The sequence below is a fragment of the Malaya genurostris genome, chromosome 3, assembly GCF_030247185.1.
Source record: "Malaya genurostris strain Urasoe2022 chromosome 3, Malgen_1.1, whole genome shotgun sequence".
Lineage (NCBI taxonomy): Eukaryota > Metazoa > Arthropoda > Insecta > Diptera > Culicidae > Malaya > Malaya genurostris.
The window spans coordinates 222,856,784-222,876,260 of NC_080572.1; the positions used below are offsets into that span (position 1 = coordinate 222,856,784).

The 19,477-nt window shown below is 35.8% G+C and overlaps 1 protein-coding gene across 1 annotated transcript; it reads left to right on the forward strand.

Annotated features, from left to right (window-relative positions):
- Positions 1–11,115: 11,115 nt before the first annotated feature.
- LOC131437224 (rutC family protein UK114-like) lies at positions 11,116–12,421 on the forward strand. Its single transcript, XM_058606409.1, has 3 exons — positions 11,116–11,469; positions 11,781–12,010; positions 12,072–12,421. The coding sequence occupies exons 1-3, from the start codon at positions 11,405–11,407 to the stop codon at positions 12,188–12,190; spliced, it is 414 nt and encodes a 137-aa protein (XP_058462392.1). The 5' UTR covers positions 11,116–11,404; the 3' UTR covers positions 12,191–12,421.
- Positions 12,422–19,477: the final 7,056 nt, after the last annotated feature.

The window sequence follows — 19,477 nt, forward strand, 5'->3', positions numbered from 1 at the left end:
AAATATAAACAAACTAGTACTCTGACAACAGTTACTGTCAGTTCTTCACAGGGTGGCTCACAAAAGAACAGTGAGAATGAAGATGCTAAGCGATATTACTCGCATAACTTATGACTGGGGCAAACTAACCAAATGAAAATTGAGCCACGAATCACGCAATATTTTAAACAGTCGAAATATGCAGATTATCGTTGTAATTTGTATCTTTACAACAGTTATTTGTACTTAGTCCACTAACTGGGGTTTGACAATATATGTCTACACGCTTAGAAAAAGTTACTCAGAGTTTGAGTACTTGTTACTCATTTTCAAATGATACATGGAAACGTCAAAAATTGAGTAGTTATCATCAATGATATTGAGTAACTCCTACTCTAAATTTGAGTTTAATGCAAGAACTCGTTTTTTGTTACTATTCGCAAGATCAGTCTAAAAGTTGTAATAACCATTTGTAGCAACAGGTTGTAGTTTTTGTTAGTGAGATCGCGTATTTCGAGGGTGAATCGCTCAACACAAACGGTGTTGTGTCTGCAAAAACCGGAATGATAAACTCCGTGTTGTGCTTTAGAATGGAAACGAATATGCTCAAATGTCATTTATGAGGAATAAGTGTATGATTGGTGCCTGAGCATAACTGACATGTATGTTAATTTGCGATTGACACACTACTCCAAGCGACCACCACTTGATATAGTATTGAGTTCAATTACTTAATATTTTAATACAATATACTCAGAAAAGGAGCAATATTTTTGCAAATTCGGTGAATATATATGAAATAAAATTTCACTCAAAATTTGAGTGGTATTTACTCTATTTTTGGTACATGTACAAATTAAGTATTACTCAATAAATGAGTAGATTTTACCCAAATATCGTTTCCAGTGGAAGAACTCAAATTTGAGTAACTTCGGAGTTACTCTAAATTAGAGTTGTTCCACTTTTTCTGTAGAAGAGTGAGATCTTACTCATTTTTGAGTAACTATTTTTAAGCGTGTAGCTCGGCTTCGTCACATTGTGTTGATGCCACCCCGGTGGCACGATTGTCATCTGCATACAATTAGCTTAAAGCCGAAAATTTTGGTTCTTTGGTTCTAGTCTAGGACAGGACCTACTGTAAATAATAAATGCCTCGCGATCACTGTTGCCAGTAGAGATAATTATTCATTCTGAAAACTTTCTTTTCTTATAACATGCAATTATTTATCATTTGAACACACTTAAACAAATGTTATATCGGTCAAAAATATAGCTCTGGATTCATTTTGATCAGATAATTGTTTTGAAGAAAACGTTTTTGTTGAAACAGCTTAATAAAATTTTTCTAAAACACTCAATTTTGGGTAATTAATTTTTGCAGCTTTATTAACTAAAGTATTCAACATTTGAGAAAAATAATAACATACAGAAGTATCTGTGTGGGTGCAAACGAGTTTATAATAACTAATGTATAGTATGCCATGACAAATTGCGGTAGACATCATTGCACCAGGTCAAGCGAGCTGTAACAGAATTGCTTTGCACATTTCACCACGAACAACCTTACAGGTAAGAAGTGTACCGCTCTGGGTGATTCCGTTTCCGATTAATAGTTATAAAATGCACAATGGCGATCCTGCCAGGAGTTGCAATTCAAATAGCATAGTTATTCAAAACGGAAACGGAATCACCTAAAGCAACAGAAAATTATTCAAATATTTGGCACAAAGATTTTCATTTTCAAATGAAAAAAAAAGAAGCGTCGGTGGAGATTACGTAACGTTGAAAATAACTGGAACAAGCTGATCATTATGGTCGCGCATCATAAGCGGACCAGGAAGGTCGCGCATCATAAGCGGACCAAGAAGGTCGCGCATTATAAGCGGACCAGGAAGGTCGCGCATCAAAGCGGACCAGGAAGGTCGCGCATCAAAGCGGACCAAGAAGGTCGCGCATTAAAATACATTAAAAAAAATGTTGACGATTTTTTTTAATTGAAAAAGGCGGATTCATAAAATCGCGCATCACATAGCGGATCTGGAAGGTCGCGCAAATATTTAAATATAAAGAGCGAACCGAAAACGTCGCGCATAAAGGGAGCAGGCAACGTGGCCGTGCAAATGAAAAAAATAAGAAAATTAATGAGCGGATTTTCAATAATCGCGCATCGTAAAGCGGATCGTTAGATCGCGTACATTTCAGTTATAAGTTATCTCACGCATATATTTTTGTGTATAATTCCAGACCACAAAAAGGCGTTAAACTAAAGTAATATGGCAAACGACGGAAAATATGTCCGATTGGGCAACTCAAAATATATACCAATATTCGGCTACAATCGTACTATCTGGTACGCAGATTTTCTCGTTCAATTGTGAAACGAAAATGGCCGAAGAGAAAATGAAATGAATGAAAAAGCGGATCACTATGGTCGCGCATTATAAGCGGACCAGGAAGGTCGCGCAATTTTAATAAAAATGGCGGATTCTCGAAATCGCGCATCACAGAGCGGACCAGGAAGGTCGCGCAAATATTTAAATTTAAATAAGCGGACCGGAAACGTCGCGCACAAAAGGAAGCAGGCAACGTGGCCGTGCAAATAAAAAAAAAAGCGGATTTGAATAATCGTGCATTGCAAAGCGGATTTTGAGATCGCGCACATTTGCTTCGTAAGTAATCTTACGCGCATATTTTTGCGTGCAATTCCAGACCACAAAAAAAAGTGTTAAAAGCAAGATATATGGAGAATAACGGAAAATATGTCCGATGGGTCAGCGGTACGAGCAATGCAGAGAATCAGACGACATTTGACGCATCTGTTGATCAGACTGACGAGGAGTCAACGATTTCAGTAACGCCGTGCAATTTGAGCATGTTATGCTTCAGGTAGTGAAATCGAACTCGAAAACATGTTGACAATGATTTAGAAAATGTACAAACAAATAATGTAGGAGTTTCGCTTCGCCATCATGATACACCACACACAAAAAAAAATTGTATTTTACAGGTGTACTCATAAAGACCTGGGAAATTTCATTTGTAATGGCTTAATTTTTTTTCCATAAGTACGTTTATTTAATAGGCAATATGCTTAAGTTTTTCTTCGCCGTGGCATCCACAATACATAGTACTTTAAACGTAATACATTTCGAATATCATATTAGTATGTTTTTATCAAGCGATTTACTATTACTGGGACATTGGATAGTCTACCTTGGGTACGCAAGAAATTTATTAGTTGAGATCTGACATCACGATACTCCACGCACGTCCAAACGACATGATCAATATCGCGATAACCTTCGCCATAAGCACAATGATTAGTCTAGGAAAGTCCAATTCGAAGGAGATGTGTAGTGATTGGACATGAGTCTGGATATCACACGAATGAAGTCCCTACTCACATTCAGTCCCCTGAACCATGTCGATATTTTAGGAATAATTGAGTGCATCCACCGACCCAGATAATCTATATCCCAAGAAGCTTGCTGGCAAGTGTTCTTTGGCGGGACGCGCTATATAATTCGTTGAAAGCAATTGGTCTCTCATGAGTTTCACCCTCAAAAGCACCACGTTTGGACAAACTCTTTCATTGCCTAGAATGGAACAATGAACCGGGAGCCAAAACTAAAGTGATTTGATAATTATTATTCAATATGTCGTTCAGACACTGTTTTATTTTGCCCAAGAAAAATGATTCATTTTTGCCAGCAGCGTTTGAGCGAATGGCTTCAATTGCACTCAGACTATCTGTGAAAAGAAAATAATGGTTTGGAGATAATGTGACGATTACACTCAAACTATAATGAACTGCTGCTAGCTCTGCTATATAAACAGATGCAGGTTCTTGAAGCCTAAATGAGGCCGAAACATTATTGTTGAACATACCAAACCCTGTCGCTTTTTCAATTCGCGATCCGTCCGTGTAAAACATTTTCTCAGAGTCAATAGGACTGAACTTACTTACTTGAAAATATTTTTGGGATTTCCATCGAGCGTAGGTGTACCGGAATTCCACGCTGCATGGATGTGTCGAAAAATTAAGTTGAGTCAGGGACATTTAGGAGGCTGTGACGGATAGGAATATATCTTGAGGTGTCGATTTCCTGTAACATATGGATAAAATATACTGTCATGAATCTTGTTTGAGATTGAAACTCAACTAGCCTTTCGAAGTTATTAATAACTAAGGGATTCAGTACCTCACATGCTATTAGCAGTCGCGATGAAAGCTCCTAAAAACGATCTTTCAATGGACGAACTCCCGCCAGAACTTCAAGACTCATTGTATGTGTCGAATGCATCCAGCCTAAGGCAATTCGCAAACAACGGTACTGAATTCGCTCAAGTTTGATAATATGAGAGTTTGCAGGGGAACGAAAACAAACGCATCCATATTCCATCACTGAAAGTATCGTTGTTTGATACAATTTTATTAGATCTTGCGGATGAGCACCCCACCAAAATCCTGTTTTTTTTTCGAAGAAAATTTACTTTTTGTTGGCATTTTGTTATCAGATACTTAATGTGTCCTCCCCACGTGCATTTGGAATCAAACCACACTCCGAGGTATTTGAAAGTCAAAACCTGTTGGATAATTCTTCCCATCATATGAAGCTGAAGCTGCGCGGGATCATGCTTTCTTGAAAATACGACCAGCTCCGTTTTTTCCGCAGAGAATTCGATACCCAGATGAACAGCCCAAACGGACAAGTGATCTAAGGTATCTTGTAATGGTTTTTGCAGTTGTCTTAGTGTACATGGGGTTAGCTGTCAATGTCATTTACGTAACAATTATAGAGGAGCGGACAGAAGCAAAATCAAATATCCATCTGTTCGAGTATTCCTCACTCTCATGTCCTACGTAACGATTCCTCATTCGACTGGTCGTATTGACAAACCTTCGACAAAATGTCTCCAATAGCTGCATTTCTTGGCTCGAAGTATGTTCTTGTACTTGGTTTCTAAAACAAGAATTTTTCAAAGTTCTGAAGAGTTCCTCATCCTCGTTTTAAAAACGTTTTGAAAGCATTTTTTTTTTTCGCGTGTTTAGCACCTGAGCACTCTTTGTCCCACCAAGGGCTTGGAGGCCTTCTGTTAGACGATGGACCAAGAAATCGTTTGGTTTGGGCTTGTTCTGCGGCCTCCAAATAATGGCTTAATATTTTACTAGTTTGATTGTAGTGCATGAATTTTACTAGTTTGATTGTAGTGTGCATTCGGCTAGCGGGTTAGACTGTATGAATACAGATGTGTTCTTCTGTTGCTCAGTCGATCAATGGACGTACTTTGTAATCCGATTATTCTCAGTTCAAGTCACAGCGGTCGCAATCATAACCTTCTTTTTATTTCAATGAATTTCATGTCATGGAATTTTAGGTATAATATTGAATGTTCTTGCACGTAAAATTGCTCCATTTATGTGCATTTGATAAGATATAAAATCACAGGATTTTTCCGAAGTGTGCAGTGTTAATTCTACATCGTGGATCCGAGCGATATACCACTCGATACACCCAGGGATGCCAAAGGTTAAAAAAAATCTGTGCATTGCGAAAAATCTGAAAACTTGAGTGAAACTGTATGATTACACTGAAACGTTATTCCTTCTCTGACATAAGTTCTCGTATATCGACCTATAAGATTATTTTATTTGTTTTTATTTTGATTTATTAGAAGTAAAGCTAAGAGAACTAGTATTTCATTTTTTTTTTTGAGAAGAGGGTGGATGTGTGGGTGCAAACGAGTTTATAATAACTAATGTATAGTATGCCATGACAAATTGCGGTAGACATCATTGCACCAGGTCAAGCGAGCTGTAACAGAATTGCTTTGCACATTTCACCACGAACAACCTTACAGGTAAGAAGTGTACCGCTCTGGGTGATTCCGTTTCCGATTAATAGTTATAAAATGCACAGTATCCAAAGATTCGGTGCTATTCTCAAACAACATAATCAATATTCTCCTTCATATCACACTTCGTGATTTCAGGCTTTCTCTTTGTATCATCCAGTGATTGTTAAATGTACTCGTATACTTTCCGCATTGACAGGACTTAAAAACAAATTGAACTTGAATCCTATTGAAATTAATAATTTTGAAAAGATGACCCGAAAATAAAATATCCAATATCAAGCTACATTGTTACCACCGATACTAACAACACTTTTTCTACCACCCTGCAGTAATATTGATTTCAACAACTTGTACTTGCTTATGTCAATTTCAACCAATTACGAGCTGGTCCGAAATTGGTCCTAAAAGTGGATTAACAATTGTCAGGTCCTGTCCTAGGTTCTAGTTCGCTGTCAAATGCTGTGTTTAAGCAGTGTTCACACGTTCACATTTTTCATCATGCGGTTGCACCAACATAAGGAAACGATTTCAATGGAATATAATCAATCTATAATAACAATAATAATTTCTCTTTCTTATTCCAAAAGAGGTCAAATTACTTGTTTTATAGAGAATACTAAACTAGAGTTATATTTATATTGGGTTTGAAGAAATCAACTTTTGACACCAGTGTGGTTTGATTGTATGGTATGAATGTAACATAACATATTGTTGATAACTACGCCACCAAAACAAAATGCGTCGGTTTCATAAACCAGTTTCCATAGCAGGAGGGTGGTTGATGCGCATGCTGCCCAAATCTCGCAGCCGCTTGTTCCTATTTCAAATAAACGTACCTAGTTTTGAACAAAATCTAAAATACATATATGAGTTACTAAAAGGAGAAAATACCTGGAATTGATGCCCCTGCAACTGAGTGATGTTGTTATTCGCTCTGACAACAAAACTATTTTTGTAAATTTGAAATGACTTTTCATTTGATAGCAATATTTCTCTTGAATTTTTCAGCAACAAGAAGTGTGATACAAGCAGATAAACAAAGCTTGTTTAAAATAAAAAAAGCAGCACGGAGAACCCGCAGATCGCAAAATTGCAATTATGCAATATTTGTTTCCCGTCTTGGTTGTTTCAACTAAAATGTTGTTGATTTAACTAACATAGCTGTTGATTTTGTCATAACTATTCAGGCAAACAAACTCGATGTATTCGAATGCTGTCACTTGACTGAGAACGAAGACAGCAAAACGCAAAACAAAAATCCTCTTCATTTCACCATAAACGTTTCATGTTGAAAATTTTCAATGGCTATTGAACAACATCTATGTCACTTACGTGGTGGCCATTTTATGTAAGTGACAGTATGCAGATGAACATAATAATTAATTGTAAAACAAGTTTCCCATGTACTGGATAGATATTCCTACAGTATAAATGTTTTAATTTCATCTGCGAGTAAGGCATGTTTGGGTAATATTGATTTCAACAACTTGTACTTGTTTATGTCAATTTCAACCAATTACGAGCTGGTCCGAAATTGGTCCTAAAAGTGGATTAACAATTGTCAGGTCCTGTCCTAGGTTCTAGTTCGCTTACCGCTTAAAAACTGTTACTAAAGTGAAGCGATAGTATTTGTATTTTCTTGAAAGTGCACCTCTAGCATTACTCTTGAAAACGGAATTAGAAATGCTCTTCAGCGAGATATCCTACAAGTGGAGTAACAATTTCTTAATGCCCTGTGAACATTTTGCTGGTTAGTTCCATTTTCGAAATTATAATCTTATGTTGCATTTCTACATCATTTGTGAGTGTTGAAGCTATGAGCAGCTACTTAGGCAACATTTCTTAGTTTAAATTGTGAACGATTAGCTGTTCCCCGAAGAGATTAACAGTAAAAAAATATTTATTGCAATAGGCATCAGAAAATTTTGCTGGGAGTGTATCATTGCTCAGTTGCACGAGTGACACCTCATTGAAAGGTTTCATTTTCCGTGTAGGGTGTATGTCATGGCTCAACTGTATAGTTTCATTACACGTTTGTGGTGCATGTCTTTGTTGAATGCCATTGCTAAACTGCCAGCACGATAAATAAAAAATGACAGTTTAGTTAAAACAACTATCGTTTAGTTGTACCAAATTTTAACCAATCAAATTCAGAAAAACAACTAGCATTTTACTTTTCTTGCGATCACTGGCTTTTCCGTGAGCTAGTAGTTTTTTTGAATTTGTATCAAGCTAAATTATCGTTGTTCCAAACAAATTTCTTCCTTCTAAATCAACTGTTGTCTGTGATCGCTGTTTGATGTGAATCAATATTTCGGTCTATACCAAACCAAACTAAAATATAATCAAAATACTTCTAATTAAAAATGTTTAGCACCCAGATTTGAAAACTTCTTTCGCATAATACTATCATATCGACCGTCCCACGACAAAAAGGCTTAACTGCAAATGACAGTTTCTCTTTGTTTACTTTTTTTTTCACAATTTACCGAACTGATTTTATATTTGACGCTTTACTCTTCGCAAAACTTTCAAGGTAAAACTACAAGCTTTCGATTTATATTGGAAACTTCAGAGAATTTGCAATAATGGCTCCGTAATAATCAAAAGAGAAAGTAAACAAAGAGAGGCTCTCATTTGCAGTTAGGCCCTTTTGTCGTGGGACTATCGATATTTTTACAAAGCAATATCTTGACATTATGTTCCTTTTGTGGAATTTGGCCTTCCTGTTTCAACAGACTTCGCAGCCGATTCATAGCGTACAGGATCATTGCAAGGCTGGTAGGATCGTATCCTACTGACACGAAGAATCCATCCAGGTCGGGGCTCGAATATACGACAACTGAACTGAACCTGAACCGCCAACCCGAGCCATATTTATACACAACACTTGAATTTAGGTTTGTGAAAATCGATTCGATTTCCGAATTTCCGATACCTATAAACTGAAACAGTTTTAAGTTTAATATTTAAAGTTTTAGCCAATTTAAAACATGCGCCACTTATCACATGGTCACTTATGAAAGAAATACTCTAGAAATTACAATTCTACTATAAGCACCCAATCTCCGCATCTAGAAGTTGTATCTGATTAAAAATCGGAATATTTTTATGGTATTTGAAGATCGCCCCAAATGAAATTTGGGAAGTTTGTGTGAGATCGCAAGTCCTTTCATTTGAGTCTGAGTTTGTGAAAACGGTTTAGCCACATTCGAGAAAATTGAGTCATATTATTTTTACTTATTTGGTGCATATCACTCTTCAATTCCGGAGCCGAAAGACGGATCAAAATGAAATTCAGGAACTTTTTAAGGGATCATAATACCTTTCACTTGAAGCTTGCAAAAATCGGTTCAGCCATCTCCGAGTAAAAATGTTTGTCACGCACATACACATATCGACATTTGCCAAGTTCGTCGAGCTGAATCGATTGATATATGATAATTTGCCTTCTAGATCTCGGTTGAAAAGCCGGTTTTCACAGTTGCATAGATTTTCTATATGAGAAAGGTAAAAAGGTTGGAACTTTTTCCATTTTGTTATTTAAGATGGTTTCCGAACTTGAAATTTTAAATGAGGATATAATTTTTCCCGCCAGTCTTAATTGCGAAATCTAGTCAATTTCACAAGAAATGTAGGTAGACGTAACTTCATAACTCGTTCAAAGAATATAGAAATAAACAAATTGAAAACAGACAAAACCTTTATTTGGTTGATTTATTCAGTGGAAATTGAAGAGAAGTGGATAAATTTCTCAACGTTTTTACGATTAACCAACAATTTATCGATTCATTAAACATTGTCGGGATTACATACGAAAATTTCTAAATAGAAATTGAATAGGAAATCGCAACAGAGAAAAACAGGTTATATTATATGCTGCATTTGTTTGGCAAAAGGACCAACAACACAAACATTTAAAAGTTACACAATTACTTAAAACATCCTTGCTGCTTGAAATAAAAACACCTGGAACTTTTGAGAAATTGATACTACAGAACAAGTTCCGTTTGAACTTTTTCGCTGCTTAAGAAAACATCGTTTAATTTTTGACTGTTGGAAGTACAGAACAAGTGTCGCGTGAACTTTCTCGTTGCTTAAAAGTACGTGTGGAACTTTTGGCAACTTGAATGTATAGAATAAGTTCCGCGTGAATTTTCTCGCTGCATAGAAGCTGAACAATAGATTCTAGAAGCTGTTTAGAAGTTTGTTCGGTTGCATCGCACGAACTATCAAGTGTGGATAATCACTTGAAAAATGAGCTGCTAAGAATGCTAATTATGAACTTCGTAAGCTGCTTACCTCCGAACTTTTGGTTAATTGGGAAGCCATGTGTCAACACTTTATCAAGTATTCTGTATCTATTGCAGACTTTTCTGGTTTGGCAAGCAATTTACAATAATAAACATAATGTAGAATGTTCGTGGCATTGCAAGAAGCAGTACATGAGAAAAACGCATAAAAGCACAAAAAATCTATATAGAGTTCTGCCAGGATTTGGTTAGGAACCATTCCCAAACCGCTTAGGCGAAAATTCATCATTTTCTAAACCCTTTCCAAAAGTCTTCGTAGACTTTAAAGTCACAATAAAAATGGTATAGAGTATGAAACTTAGTTCCTTTAATAATTATTGAATTTTATTATTTTTCAACTTCAGTAAAGACATGGTACTTCGATGCAAAAAGCGTTTTGCAAATAATATTAATCCTATGTCTACTTAGCAGTTTAAGTTGAACCGTTAGTTAGCGTTAGCGGTTCAACATAAAACGGATAAGGCACCGATGAGTCGAAGACAAAAACGTAAAAATAAGCGTTAGTAGTTCTTATCCGAAGTTGGCGGTTGATTTTCTAAATTCAATCTGTTTGGAATTCATTTTGACGATAAAATGAAAACGAAACCGATTCTTAGATCATAATGTGTGTCAACTGTATTTTAGGACGTTGCTGAACTTTACTTTTGAATGTAAATTTGTTAATTCATCGATGGAAAACATTATTGAAGTTATTCAATACTACTGCTTAAATTTCCATTCGTTCACTGAACATTTGGATATGCAAATCGAAGCCACCTAGTGTTGATTTTCAAAGTTTTACATCAATTTATTTTTTTGTTAGTACGAAATTACAGGGAAATTTTATAAGAGAGTGATCACTGATCAACTAATCCTACTTGAAAATCGTAAATCCTTATAGAAAATGTGGCATCGGTAGGTGAACGAAAGAAATTAGGAAAATAAAATTAATTTGATTCAACAACTAAATTGAATGAAAAATTTTGAAAAAATAAACACAATTTCTCAGTCCATTTTGACTTTATTTAATAAGTAACGTTTCATAGCAACATTAACTCGAAGTTTAAAACTCAACATCTGTAAATAATAACGCGGTTCAAATGTTAATAAACAAACTAATCGCTACAACCAAAGACAATAAATACGTTCCAACCAGGCATATAAAAAGCACGAGTCATCAATGTGACATAAGTAGTGTTAATCCAACAGTGGTAGTGAGTAGATTGTAGTTGGTGTTTAGAAGTCATCCGCTTCGTTGAAGCTAATATTCGGCAATGTCAAAAATTATTCGAAAAATCGTATCTTCCAGTAAATGTCCAAAACCTTCAGCTCCGTACAGGTAGGGTTTGAAGCCTTAGCAACTAGTATCACCTTCACAGACAAAGAGTATCGAAGTACAGAATTGACAAAATTACTCTCATAAACTGTTATCAAACCACACAAACTCATCAAGTGCTCGTGTGGCATGATGAAGAACCGGCTGATAATTGAAAATAAATACAAAGAAACCGCGGTCACCGAGTGCACACAAAGAAATTAAATAGAAAGAATAATCAAAACGACTTCGTACTTCTCAGCGTTTCAATATGTTAACTGGACATTATCAAGTGGACTTTAAAATAATTAAAAATTTACCATCTCACCTTGCAGTCAAGCAGTAGTTGCGGATCGTACTGTTTACTGTTCCGGAGTGATCGGCATCGAACTGAATGAACCCAAGCTGGTATCGGGAGGAGCCACCGCACAAACGGCTAAGGCATTGGAACACCTTTCGAATTTACTGCAGGATGCCGGATCCGGAATCGATAGGGTCGTCAAGACGACGGTGCTATTGGCGGACATGAATGATTATGCATCCGTGAATGAAGAGTACAAAAAAGGTGGGTCCTCGTTGATGGTTTTCGGGATTAATTATGCAATTGATATCAAATTTTTTTTCAGTGTTCACCAAAAATTTCCCTGCGCGAACCTGTTACGCTGTAGCCAAGCTGCCTCTCGGAGCCGCAGTTGAAATCGAAGCTGTTGCTATTGTCGGCAGCGTTCAGGATGAGGCAAAGTAGACTGCCACTGATGTAGTTCAACAAGAAATGGCGTTGATTTTCGTTTCTTCTACGATAAAAAGAGGATATGTCATTACTTCCAATATTGCATAAGGCTCTCGGATAAAACGTGTAATTTGCAAATAATTAAAAACCTATTTTTATCCCCCTAGTGGTGGAATTATGCTCTTCTCATACTTCTTATATTTTCAAAAGCATCACTAGAAGACTCTGTTTAGATTGTAATTTCAAACTTGAATAAAATCAAAAACTTTTTTTTAGTTATAAACTACCATATCCTTTTTAATTTGTAAACAGTTATGTCCAGATAATATTGATTTTAATGTGGCAACACTGCACGCTATACAAAATTGAACAAAGCACGCTATATGCTTGGCGATGAGGATTTCTTCTTCCGTACCAGCACGTACCGATGCGTAACGGTTCTGCATCGTGTTGTATGACAGTTTGAAAGTTTCGATACTCAGCGCCCTATAATTTTGGAACCGAAAGTCGGATCTGGATGTAATTGCACAGCATCTTTAAGGACACTGAGAGCTTCGATTTGAATCACGGTTTGTGAAAATCGGTTCAACCGTTGCTGAAAAATCGAAGTGAGTTCCGCTTTTGGAGATTTTCTTCATTATAACCGGTGCGTTCGGAAGCGGAAACCAGCGACTAGTAGTCCCAAAGTATATTTATACATCCACTAACTAGCAACGTCTGCCAACAAGATGAATTTATCAGAAGTTTTATAAAAATTTGCACCTCGTTTCGTCATCACTTTTGAAAAAATACTCATGAAATTGAAACAAGACCTTTAATTTGCATCTTAGTTTGTAAACCGGAAGTCGGATAAAGATAAAATTCAATAGCTGGAACCATAAGACCTTTCGTTTGAATCTACGTTTGTGAAAATTACAACAACAACTTTTCAACATTTCACAAACCAACTGTTCAAAATATATCAAATATATTTTCAAATCCATATTATCAAAAACTAATCACATCAAATATATTTTCGGTATTACCGACTTGTGGTTTCTATGACTAGGTTATACAAGTCGATTTTTTCCTCAATCAAAATTGATTTCCGTTTCGTATGACATTCTTGATTCCACGATAAAGTATCAACAAAGTAAATTTTAACAGCTGTTCCAAATATACTATATATCAATATGGATCACTCTTGCGATTCACGAGAGACATCACAGTAAAGTGCGGTGGCAAAAAAGGTTACTAATACACTAGAAATATTTTAATGCACATATGACAGTTTTCCCAATCAGTACACTGAACAAAACAACTCCAAATATATGGAATATTTCTCGATATACATTGAACGAAAAAATAAACTGTGAATACGCAATCTGATACTAACTCGGATGAGAACATTTTGTTTTTATAAAAATCCCGATTTATATAAATATGTGTGAAATGTGCACGCAGAACTAAACAAATTAATCCTAATGTTAGTTCCAGAACTTTACCAACATTCCGTAATTATGTACTACAATTTCTTGATTTTAAAAATTACGGTTACGGTGATAGAAATACAAAATATCAGGTTGTTTAATAAATAAATAAATGCTTCAAAACAAAACAATTTAGTATATTAATAAACTAGGGTTTATTCGCCTCAGCGAGAGCTATCAATTGAAGTGAAAGTAATAAGTATAACTTGTTCTTTTGCTTACTGTATTACACTTATCATACTATTTATTAACATTTTTACAGTTTTAAACAAACTTTCTATTTGTCGAATTTTTGAATGATTCGTCTGTTGAATGAAATTCAATTACTTTTTAGAAAATAAATATCGAGCTTTCAAATTTTGACTTAAAGTTTAAACTATTCGCAAAACAGTTCACAGCTAGGGGCAGATCGCTTTGTGTATGCACTTTTAATTCATAGACAATCCAAAAAAATAAGAATTTTCTTTTTCATTCTAACTTTCCCTGAGAGAAAAGATAATGTGCAGCTAATTTAAATTCATTGTCATGAACACAATGAAAAAAATATCGCAATCAAAGTAACTTGTAATACACCGTTCATTTCATTTTAATTTTGTTCTATATATCAGAAGTGATCTGCCAAACATTGCCTTCACAGCCTATAGGTTTTGTCTTTTCAGCACTATTCATAACATTCATGAGCAAAGTTAAATACTACTTCATAATTCTTGAAAGTGAAGGCGATAGGTCTAAAACTGCCTAAATGTAGAATTATTCATAGGCGATATTTACTTTCGTCAGAAAAAAACACAAAATGTCACACTTCTATTGAATTTTTTATCGTGACGTCACAAATGAACAAAAATTCATCCTTGACAGTTCAGCGGTACTGTTTACAAACAAGCTTAAACAAAAATCGAAGAATACATTTCCAACAATCATCTTTACACTTTGCAACTAGTAACTTTTATTTAATAAATCTCAAAAACAAACCGTATCAAATCGAGAGCAAATGTTTTAATACTTTATTTAAGCGATATGGACCGTAAATGCTCTCATCCAGTTTGTCAACAGTCAAACAAAAAAATCTCTGCTTACAAACAGTACTGCTGAACTGTCAAAATGTGTTCATCCGATTGAGGTTAGCAGTGACGGTAAAAAACCTAATATTGGCATCATGCTCAATTGTTTTTGATATTTCTCGGTTAATTTTTCCAAAGGGCGTATAAGCAAGTGACAGTTTCTCTTTGTTTACTTTCTCTTATATTAATTACCAAGCGGTTTCCACGTTTATCACTCAACTCTTTGCATGAAATGATACCCGAAACTTTCGACTTTCAAACAGAATAGTGATATCAAAGAAAATCTTTTTAATCACATCACAATAATCGAAAGAGAGAGTGATTAAAGAGAAACTGTCACATGCTTATACGCCCTAATGAAAAACCAACCGAGATGTCACTTCTGGGTGCACTCTAAACGCAAACTTTTAAACATGACTGAGCTAATAGTCTTTTCCGTCACGAGATGGTGTTACTGTGATGTCGTTTTCGATTTGTATTGAACTCGTTAAAGTGATCCATTTTGATATATAATATATATTTGACTTTTCCCTAGGGTGTTTTCGGATCCGGAAATCGTTCCTTTCTTGTTCGCATGGTGAAATCATGAAACAATGTGTCATTCGTAGATATCAATTAAGAAAATCATAAAACTAAAATGTCTATCTCTTAATGAAATTGATTTCTTTCTGGTTCGCTAGTTATAGTCTTATGAAACTTCTTCGTTTCTTTTTGCCGTAGTTAATGGTTTCCAAGTTGCAACGTTTTGAATGAAGTGCATGCGATTGCATTCCTTAAACGTTATAATTTCATTCCAAGTTCATTAAAATATCCTGGAGATTGTCTATCTCTACGCCTGTGAAGAAAAGTATGCCACGGTGCTACTTCGTACACGAAACCGGAAAACTGTATAATGTTGACTACTTTCTACCTAACATCGAGTTCCCGCTCACTAAATCAAATATTGAGGCTGTGAACCATTTCGCGGTTAATTTTAACTTTTGGTTAAAATCTGCAATCGAGCGGTTAATTTGATGCTATCAAAAATAACCCCACTCGAGAGCAAGGTTATTTTTGACAGATCAATGGTTATTTTCCAACACTGAAAAAAATCTTGCAATGCAAATTCTAATATTTAGTTGAAATTATTTCCAGTGGAAAATAAACCCAAATAACTTTCCGTCCATCAAATTTTGAAATGGGCCGCAGTTTTAATAAAATTAAACTACTCCACACAAAATAACCACTCAAGTGTCAGATTTCAACCAAAAGTTAAAATTAACTGCGAAATGGTTCACAGCCTGAATAAAGAGGATCTAAGTAGTTTCGATAAAACACTTACAAAAATATATTCAAAGGTGAGTAATATCTACACACTAAGGTTTGATTCCGTTGTTCGGTAATTTTTTTGACGAAAACTTTCGGTAATCCGATTACCGAATTATCGAATTTCGGTACATGAATTTTACATTTTACAAAAATTGTGCCAATTTTTACCGGACGTTCAGTTTTACGCACGTCTTGATTACAGAATTCTATAAATAGATATACAATTCATACGGTAAATCTGAATAGTACGGTAAAATTATCTTCCAATAACCAAACATCTGTACATAGTAGGGATGTGCGATACCGAGTCGATACTTTGAGGTATCGATACTTTCTTTCAAGAATCGGGTATTTTTAGTATCGATATCACATCAGAGCGATACTGTTAGTATCGATACTTTTGGTTTCGATACTTACAGTATCGCAACGAATTAAAGTCAATTCCCAGTGCTGCTAATAGAGCGAGAGCCCAGTGCATGAAGCACATTCTCGAGCGAGTGCGAGACGTACTCTATCTCACTCGCACTCCTCCGCGCACGCTTATGAGTCACTCACAAAAAGGTGCATTTTAAACATGAGTGATGTTTTTCTTGGGTACGATGAGTGAGAGTCAGTAGGAGTAAACACTTACTGCTAGGTTACTGCTGCGAGTCAGCTCGCTCTATTTCAGATCATGTCCGTACTCACTCAAAAAGGAAGCAGGAACGAAAATATATAAAAGGCCGCTACCAAGTGGGGATGCATAGAGCATTCACCATTTACCACTTCACATAGGATAATGACAAAAACCATCAACTTTCGATATGCATTGTAGAATTGATTGAGAATTACTGGAATCTGCCGTAATAATTGAAAGAGAAAGTAAACAAAGAGAATAACTGTAATTTGCTCTTGAGACCTTCTCTAATGTTCATCGAGTAATGTTTTCTTCTTTATGATAGTAATACATGCTAAACAAAGTCTTAATGCATAACTTGTGCTGAATCTGACATGGGCATATGGTACCGTTGAAAATTTCCATCTTAAAAAATTGCCAATGACGAAAGAAAGGAATAAATTTTATTCTAGATGATCTAGTAGTGCGTGGGTGCATTAATCTAATGCAATATTGACACCTTTTTTGCGAAAAATTTAAAGAACGCTCTATTCTTGCCACCGGGCGGGTTTGAACGCTTGTTTGTGTTCGCTCTATCCAAGTACTGCGCTCCTGTTACTTTTGTGTATGAAATTCAAGTGAATAGTGTAAATATTTTTGAAACTGCTGTATGAAACATGCTTCGAGCTTGATCAGATTGCATATTAAGCATTGGATCAAAACCAAATACAGTATGAGAATACGAGTGGGAGTAGCAATGCGACGATCTTTGGGGAATACCTTCACAAAAAAGCACTGGGAATCGAACCCAGGTGGGCTGCGTGAAAGGCATCACGCTATATCAGTCCCCAGTAGAACTTTATTTTTTGGCTTCGACGAAGTCCCAGGCTCGTGCATGGATTGGTATGACGTGGACAAGCCGTTGTTGAAATTCGTTCTCGACAATTTCGCTTCGTCCCACAAGCGCACTGAAAGAGAGTGCAATGAGAGAAAACCATCAACAAAACACGCACATAAAGGCCATACTCTCAGTGGATTCAATCATTTAAATTTTTCACTCTCATTACATTCTCTCAGTGCGCCTATGGGACGACGCAAGATTGTGTCTTCCGTTCCGTCCGTCCCTGGTCCCATAGTGATAGCAACAGGAATTGTTTCTATTTCTTCACATTTCGCCTGCGGCTCATCAGTGCTTAAAGTATTTTAAATTTAACTGCCATCTCGCGCCTAGCAGTTCAATTTAAACACTAGCATAGCACTGATCAGTCGAAGGCAAAACGCAAAGAAACAGAAATAAAATATGTGATTTTTGCATAGACCAACACATGCAATGTGTTGACATGCAAATTTTTGAAAAAAAAAGTAAAATGTGAAATCATCATGGCTCCAACACAAAGTGGTTTTTGATGTGGTTCTTTGACGTGGCGAAATTCGTAATATGCGCAAGTATCAATTGATACTTACAGGTATCGATACTTTATTGCCTTTTGATACCTTGTATCGATACCCAAAATTTTGGTATCCCGATACCCTAGGTATCGATACTTTGCCTTCCGAGTACCATCCCTAGTACATAGGGGAATGTCGTCAGGGTTAGGCCACTGTCTAGGTTGGGCCATTGCTTTTTCTTTTATATGACACGTGCTGCCATCGGTTTTATATCATGGAAGTATTATTCTCAATGATAACAAACTTTTCAGTGCATTGTTTGTCACGAAGAATGTTTTGTGAAAGTTTTGTGCGTTTGTCTTGTTTTTGGCAGTCCTGAAAGTTTTGGAATAACCGTGAAAACCAGCTCAAAGCTTGAACAAAAATGATGACACGTCCAAAGTAATTATATATTTTCATTATGTAGTTAACCATTAACAAGTTTTTCAAGAGAAATTATTATTTCTTTAACCTATTCGCATGTTGTGTTTCGCAATTAGAAAAAAACGCTTGTTGTCTAAGTTTGGCCTCTCATGTAGTCAGGGTTGGGTCACATCACTTTTTTTCGTTTAGTGCCTTGAGACCGTATTCGCTTGTTTTCAGAATAATGGTATTCTCGAAAAGGATAAATTTCATGTGAACGACGACGAACGAACGACGAAAATCCATTGAAATTTAGAATTTTAACCAGAAGTAAACAAACAAACAAATTACCGAATCATTCGTTAAGGAGCAAGACTCTGCAAGCGAATGAGTAATGCCAACAATGTGTACGTAAAAACAAATTCCGGCGCTTCTTTTCCTGATTTCACTCAATAAATTTTCAATATGGTTGAGAAATAAACCAATCGGTTCATACTGCTTAAAATTGCAATTCAAGAAAAGCGAAAATCTTAGTCTAAAACTCTTCCGTTTTCCTTAAAACTGCTCGAGAATTTTTTTTTCAGTTTCAGCTCACTTCCACTGGCACATTTGATTAGCAACAAACACATTCCTTTATGGATTTCCTCTTGCAGAAATTATTGCGATATAAAGATTTACGTACTTTCTATTAGTAATCCTGCAAAAAAGGAACCTTGAATTTAACACGTGAAATGTAATGGATATGGAATGTTGTCGTAAAAATATTTATTTTTCCGGCAAACTGCTTTTGTAACAGAAAATATTTAGTTTTGTTTATTTTGTGTAGCGCAATCTAATACAAATGCATTGAAGGAGTGTTGCTAACTTTTTTAATAGGGAATTAAAATCTACATTCATAAAATGTAAGCAATTTTCCATCAAACGTTGGTGAGAAACTGATCTAAACTTATATTTCATCCAAAAAGTTAGACTTAACATTCGTTTGAGAATAAATTTTTATTAAAAGATTGTTTGAAACTCAATCGTGCAAGCCACTTTGATAAACTCGGTGCACTGCATATATGAATACGTACCAAAT